The sequence below is a fragment of the Leuresthes tenuis genome, unplaced genomic scaffold (genome assembly GCF_036924035.1).
Source record: "Leuresthes tenuis unplaced genomic scaffold, fLeuTen1.0.hap1 SCAF_19, whole genome shotgun sequence".
NCBI lineage: Eukaryota > Metazoa > Chordata > Actinopteri > Atheriniformes > Atherinopsidae > Leuresthes > Leuresthes tenuis.
Genome location: NW_027325373.1, coordinates 27,682,398 through 27,689,812, shown reverse-complemented (window position 1 = coordinate 27,689,812; position 7,415 = coordinate 27,682,398). Strand labels below are relative to the sequence as shown.

The 7,415-nt window shown below is 37.1% G+C and overlaps 1 protein-coding gene across 1 annotated transcript; it reads left to right on the top strand.

Annotated features, from left to right (window-relative positions):
* Positions 1 to 215: 215 nt before the first annotated feature.
* Positions 216 to 7,139, top strand: LOC140277101 (serine/threonine-protein phosphatase 6 catalytic subunit-like). The gene is made up of 7 exons (XM_072372002.1): positions 216 to 367; positions 1,531 to 1,626; positions 1,762 to 1,827; positions 2,579 to 2,720; positions 2,816 to 2,895; positions 5,612 to 5,821; positions 5,907 to 7,139. The coding sequence occupies exons 1-7, from the start codon at positions 293 to 295 to the stop codon at positions 6,153 to 6,155; spliced, it is 918 nt and encodes a 305-aa protein (XP_072228103.1). The 5' UTR covers positions 216 to 292; the 3' UTR covers positions 6,156 to 7,139.
* Positions 7,140 to 7,415: the final 276 nt, after the last annotated feature.

The window sequence follows — 7,415 nt, the reverse complement described above, 5'->3', positions numbered from 1 at the left end:
TCGGAAATGTCAGGATAAGAAGAGGTCATTTTCAACAAACATTATGTTCAGAATAATACAATCCAGTATCATCTAAAGAATCTAAATCCAGAATGATCAAGAATTACTCATGTGAAGACTTTAATCAACCAATCACCGAGTTGATCGGTTTATCGGCTAACAGATTGGTTAGCTCCGGCCAGGAGGTGGCGGTAGAATACAGCTTCTATTAAGAAGAAGAAGAAGAAGGCGAAACAGGAACTTGCTAGCTGGCTAACCATCTGAATTGTTTTCCTTTTGTAACGTTTTGATTATGGCACCTTTAGACCTTGATAAATACGTTGAAATTGCCAAACACTGCAAATATTTGCCGGAAAACGATCTAAAGGTGCGTATAAGGAGCTCGGATTGAACTAAAAAGATTTGTACGTATCGATGAAAGCAAATGGCGTGACTGTGCGAAGTCTGTTAAACTAAATTGTTTAGGAACTTAATTCAGTAAGTCCCCGAAGGGAGGAGTTGTTTTCTTTGGTGTACTTTATTTGGTATGACACATTACACTGAACAATCTGATGAAAATGTATGTGTGCACAGTAAATTTAATGAGAAGACTGTAGCATAATTCTTTGCCTGTCTATTGGTCGAGAATCATTAGGCACCTTAAGTTTAGCCCTAGACTAAAGGTTGGTCTAGGCACAGTAACCGTGCGAATGAAATATTTTGCCTGATCTGTTTCCTTAAAACCCTTAACAGCAGGGGTGAAAGTAAGCCTGTCCGGTCCGGTACTGCGTACCACTAAAAGATTAATTGGCGGTACGCCGTACCAGGAAGATGGGAGTGCGGCTGCCAGCTATAAAGCCCTGATTCAGAACCAGTCACGATTCCGGTAGCAATATGCAGTAGCAAAACTACTTTGTCTGTTTAAAAAATCATTTTAACTCATTCCGAATTGTTTCTTAACGGTCCGTGCCGTGTTTGAAAGTTTGGTCCATGCTGGACGGAGCTTTGGCCGGACATCTCCCTCTCTTCATCGAGCCTCTTGCCCTGCTTCTCTTCCCCTCCCCTCTATCTCCTCTGCGCCTAGCCTTTGAAACGTTTAATGTCTTTACGTTCGTTGCAAAATGTCCCAATTAAAATCAGTAGGAGAGTAAGCAGTTGTGTTTCGTGTTATTTTGTTCAATTTTAACGATACATAACAGCTTGGAAAAGAAACTGCTTATGAGCTAACGACCGGAGATTTCACTCGGCAGTACGTGAGTGCGCATGCGCGTCTACTTCCGAAACACAGCGGTTTCTATGGGTATCGGTACGTTTGATTGAATGTAATAGCAAGAATTTAAAACTACTTTCACCCCTGCTTAACATAAAGCAAATATAGTTTCAAAAAAGAGAATCTGATATTCGTATTTGGAGTTAAAGTAACTAGCTAGATGTGTCGTTCTGTATTCTCAAAATAATAAATACTGGTATTCCTTATCGTAGAGTAAAATATTTGATCAGAAATCCCGCAACATTGATATTTTGTGACAGGATGGTTTTCTCTCTTTATAGAGATTATGTGATTATGTTTGTGATTTACTGCTGGAAGAATCAAACGTTCAGCCGGTTGCTACTCCAGTTACGGTTTGTGGAGATATTCATGGTCAGGTAGGTCTAACTGAGTTCATGATTTCCATACATTAAAAGTTCATTTTTTTTTAAAAAAGAGAGAAAGAAGGAATGGATATAAAGTTTTTTTTGAAAAATTCTTTCTTTTCACATTCTTTTTATGCTCATGTCTAGTTTTATGATCTTCGCGAGCTCTTCAGAACTGGAGGCCAAGTTCCGGACACAAATTACATTTTCATGGTAAGTTTCAAATGCAACACTGCGCTTCCTCACTGTTGCATTATCTGTAGTAGTAGTTGTAAATAATTAGAACAATGTTAAGTCTGTTGGCCACACCTTATTTTTCAGTACGTTATTCAATTTTCAAGTCTACTTTAGGAGGGAATACTTTTCAACAGTTCTCATTTGGCTATTGTACTTTCTTCATTTACACAGACATTAAAGTGTGTCATTGATCAAATCCATGTAGGATAAAACTTTAATGATCCTGTGTTGAAATCATTAGTATATTAAACAACATGAATAAAAACATTAAAAAAAATGAAAACTGCATAAATTACAAAAGTATGATACAAATATTTTAAAAGTTAATTGCACAGATATTAAGGTTTTGATGTTCTAATTGAGAGACAACATTGACAGTACTAAATCAATTGATGTTAGTATTAAACATTATGACAGCAATTGTGTTACAGTACACACTACAGGGGTGTTAATCGTCTGCTAAAGGATATGCTTAAGGTACCAGCATTTACATGCATGTATTTGCATGATAGTATAATAAGGTAGAATCATAGTTTATCATAAAGCTTTGTACTCTTGGCAATATAGTGTATATATATATATATATATATACATGTATCAAGCTGAGGGCAAACAACTGATTTTAAAATGTTGCATTTTGCTGTGGTGAGTTTTCAGATATGTTTTCAGAAGGCTTCCTGATGTTTTTGGGTATTCAGTGTTTTATTTTATTTTGTTTGTTTTATAGGGAGATTTTGTAGACCGAGGATACTATAGTTTGGAGACATTCACATACCTACTAGCTTTAAAAGCCAAGTGTCCAGATCGTATCACGCTCCTACGAGGAAACCACGAAAGTCGACAGATAACGCAAGTATATGGCTTTTACGGTATGTATTTTATGATTATGCTTGTTGTTTGTTTTCTTTTAACCAAACTCAAATCAGATTGGCATCTTTTGTTCTGTTTTTTCCCTCTTATTTAGACGAATGTCAGACAAAGTATGGAAATGCTAATGCCTGGAGGTACTGCACAAAAGTGTTTGACATGCTGACTGTTGCAGCTGTAAGTTTATTTATGAACCTTCACATTCTTTGCATGAGATTAGTTCGCTGTGCCTTTTATATGTTATTTCCATAGATTACATTAATATAATTGGTACTTTTAACTAGTTATGAAAATAATTGGTTTTTGTTATTCCAAAGCAACCACTCAAAGATCTTAATGCAACACCAGAGAATTGGAAACCTTGAAATCCTGCACTTCTGACTCTTTCTAAAGTATCCTAACCTTTGGAATTAACATTTCTGGGCCTGAAACTGCTTTACTGTTTCATCACATTCATCCTAGTGTGTATATATATAGTCTTGTTATGTTCTGTAACCACTCTATACTGGTGCTTGAAATTTTTGATGTCCTCTAAAGGTGTCTTATAATCCTTTTTAGCGTGACAAAAAAATTCACCTGTATGGCTGTGCGTATGCAGGGCTCAGGCGTACATTTGTTTTTACGACAGTTGCTTTAAAAATCCCACAATGATGGGTCACTAAAATAAAACAAAATTCTCTTGTGATGCTTTGCATCATAGCAGTGGTTGTGCGCAATCTGCCCCACTAAACGTTGTGTTCTTACAACTTGTTCTTTTCTTAATTGCATATTTTGAACTTCCATCCATCCATTTTCTATACCGTCAATCCGCCGGTCGGGTAGCAGGTGGGCTGGAGCCTATCCCAGCAGTCATCGGGCGAAAGGCGGGGTACACCCTGGACAGATATCTTGAACTTGTTTAGCGTATTTTTCTAAAATATTTTTTTTCTGCGTGGTCCGTTGGTGAATGGGCACCTTGAAGTAACATTCCAATGATATCATTCAGTCACTTGAGAAGCATTGCAAGCAACTTTGTAAATAATACCCTAATACTTTATATCTGGCTGGATGCTTTAATAAATACTGGCACTAAAAGGAGTAAGTAGTCTTTTAGCTTTAATTTGAATGACATCTTGAATGATCCTTAAGTTATATCATTAACATAAATCCTACAACTCTTAAAGAGCAGGTTCACTTTAAAGAAGCTGCAGTAATGTGCTCACATGTACTGTCAATGGAGAAAACATCTGCAGTTGTAAAATCAATTTTACTTAGAAGTACTTAGAAGTTAAGTTGTCTTATAATCAAATGGCAACAGTACTATTGGGATTCGTGTGCACTGAGCATAACAAAGAGCCACATAAACAAAACACATTTTTATCATTGCAGCAATCTTGCAGAACTGCTAAAGATTGTGTTTAAACCATGCTAGCATACAGTACAATGCTTTTGTGGTAGGTAATCGCTGACATTTTCAAAGTAGTGTATAATATGCGTACCTGGATTGCAGTAGTACAATCTGCACCTTAACCTGAGTTGAGATATGTAGAATGTTATTTATCATCCCCTGTGTTGTAGGTAAGTTATCAGAATGATATATTTGTACAGCAACAAATGGCTTTATTGTGAGAGCACTGCAGAATTAAAATTCTGCTTTTATTCCGAATTTTATTCTGTATTCTGCAAAATTCCTGTAGAACTAGAAGCTCAGGTATTTCTCAGTATTCAAGTTCATTCATAATACATGTTCTGTATATGTAACCGGTCCCAAGCGGAGTACCTGTACACAGATAAGGTTCCTGTAAAACAGGAGAAATAATGAGACGGGCGACTGTTTGCTTCTGTTCAGTGCTGCTTTGCTCAGTAGAATTAATTTATCAATTTATAAATATCAGAAACAAAAAATACATATAGGGTAGTTGCAGCATAATCCTTGTTTCCCAAATAAAACTCACATTTTCAAATTCTTCATTAAGAGTAATCCTGAATTGAGCGGACCACTGCATTTATGCACCCGTATTCAGTCAATTAACTGAGCTACCATTTAGTTCACAACTACTGAAAATAAAACAACGAGATATAAAACATACAGGTTCCCTTATTTAACCTCACTCGTAGTGCAAATAAAAAGAAACTAGCATTTTGCTCTTAAATGAGTGTTGATTCAAGATAAATGCCTGAGCTGAAGACTTGCACAATTTTAACTGCTTACAATATTAACAAAATACATATTCCTCTCTGTAACTGTAACATTCGATTAATTTACACATGTAACACAATACTGTACTCAAAAGAATAGTTTTGAACCCAAAATGAAATGTGCGGGAGCCAGAAACTACGACATGGTTTGGTCACACGTGGGGAAAAAAGTATACAGCGGCGCCACCTTGAGTCACGGCGGGAACAGCCTGTCTTGCCACTTGTTCAGACACCCTTAAAACATTTCCAGTACCCTGAGTTTGCTCTAACATCCCATTTGAATGTATAACACACGTAGGTATACATGTTTTAAAACGCCACCAACCTGTAAAACAGGAGAAAGAAAGAGTTTGTTTCCGTTCAGCGCAGCTTCGCTCAGTAGAATGAGGAAAGTAAACAAAAGTCTGTTCACAAGGAGAGTCTGAGCGGAGAAGCAACCGGTCACACTGCCTCCTACTGGTAACACGGAATAACTCTTTGCTCTTACAAGAGGTAATAATTGACCATTGTGGCACATATTAACATATTTCTTTCATAGAAATAATATTTTCAAAATAAAACAAACAAAACTACATAAAATGTGACCACATTTCATGAGCATCACATATATAAGACCTGAGTCATTAATCAGCTTTAAAATTATTATTCCCCCCCACTTGTACTTATTGGCTTATGTAGCAGTTTGATAACGGCATTATTTTCTGTTTAACTCCAGTTGATAGATGAGCAGGTTCTGTGTGTCCATGGTGGTCTTTCACCCGACATCAAGACTTTGGATCAGGTGCGAACCATTGAACGCAACCAGGAGATTCCTCATAAGGGTGCCTTCTGTGATCTTGTGTGGTCAGACCCAGAGGATGTGGACACCTGGGCAATCAGTCCTCGAGGCGCTGGTTGGCTGTTTGGCTCCAAGGTCACTAATGAGGTAAACCGAATCACTCGAAAATGACAATAACAATATAATTTGACCCTTGCATATAAGAAAGTAATCCTCATATTTTATGTTTTAGTTTGTTCACATCAACAACTTGAAACTCATCTGCCGTGCACACCAGCTGGTTCATGAAGGTTACAAGTTTATGTTTGACGAGAAGCTGGTGACTGTGTGGTCAGCACCCAACTACTGCTATCGCTGTGGCAACATCGCCTCCATCATGGTGTTCAAGGATGTCAACAGACGAGAGCCCAAGCTGTTTCGTGCCGTCCCTGATTCTGAGCGTGTCGTGCCTCCCCGGACGACTACCCCCTACTTCCTTTAATTACAAGAGCCATTTTCTCTCAGCTTCATCTTCTGGGGGGTCTTGGCTTTCAAAACTTATTTATATGCATTTTACCTAAAATAATCCACAGCAAAAACATGTGTTTCAGAGTATTTTCAGCATGGAAGGGTTTATTCCAAGACTGTGTTTTGTTTGAACTAAGCTCGCTTCGTGCTTTTAGGGAAAACAACATAAAGTAAAGATAGATGTGTTTCAAGTGTAGCAATTTGATTTAATGGTTGTCTTAAGTAAAAATCTTTTTCTCCTCTTTGTATGATTATATTTTACTTCAAGGTTTTGTTGGTCTTTGAATACTTCAAATCTATTTTGTACTGTGCTGTAAAGGCTGCTGAGCCCATCCTACAACATTCTGCCTTAAGTGCTGGTAACTTTTTTAGATTTAATTTTTTTAAATTATTCATTTTTAAATGTCATGCATTTCTGGAATAGGACTGTCAAAAAAATTGTCCACACTTGTCAATACCAAAATGTAGTATCTAGTATCTTCACTGCCTCCACTGACGGATAACCTTTTCTCAACCCATCCCCACAGAGTAGCTGGGCCCAGAAGACCCAGCACAGAGTTCCTACTGTTTGCTTTAAGTATTGTACATTACAACCGGGAAATATGCATAGGTGGGTTTGGTTTCCTCTGCAGTATCAAACTGGATTGATTTTTTTTTAAATATTTTTCTTGGGATAATTTTGGACTTCTAAATTTTAATATCATGACAGCCCTTGGCAGCTCAAGCTGTCTCATTTTACGTAAACACCTGTCTGTCATAAAAATGCTATTTAATTCAGCCTTTTTCTCCTCGGTGTGTCTAGTGTGATGAACTCTTGCCCTAACAGAAAAATTTGTAAGCAATGTTCATTTAGTTCTCATTGGAGTATTACTGTGCCAACAAATCTGCACTCTCATTGTAGCAGAAAGAAGTTTTGACCTTGATTCTCTTTTTTATTTTTAATAAAATTTTATTCATTCAGTCTTGTAAATGGCAGTCACTGACCGAACTACAATGGACTGATATGATAAAAAGGCTCCTGAAAGAACTGATTGGTAACTGTGACATGACAGCAATGATCAGGTTGTTCTGATGACATATTTCCCAACATCTCTGTCCTACCCTGTAAGCAAAATACCTTATAATAAATAAATACCTCCCACATTAGCCATTTTAACATTAAATACTTGCTTAACACAAGGATTAATAATGAAGTTGCTTTATGTCCTGGTACTGAACCATGACAATGCCTGCA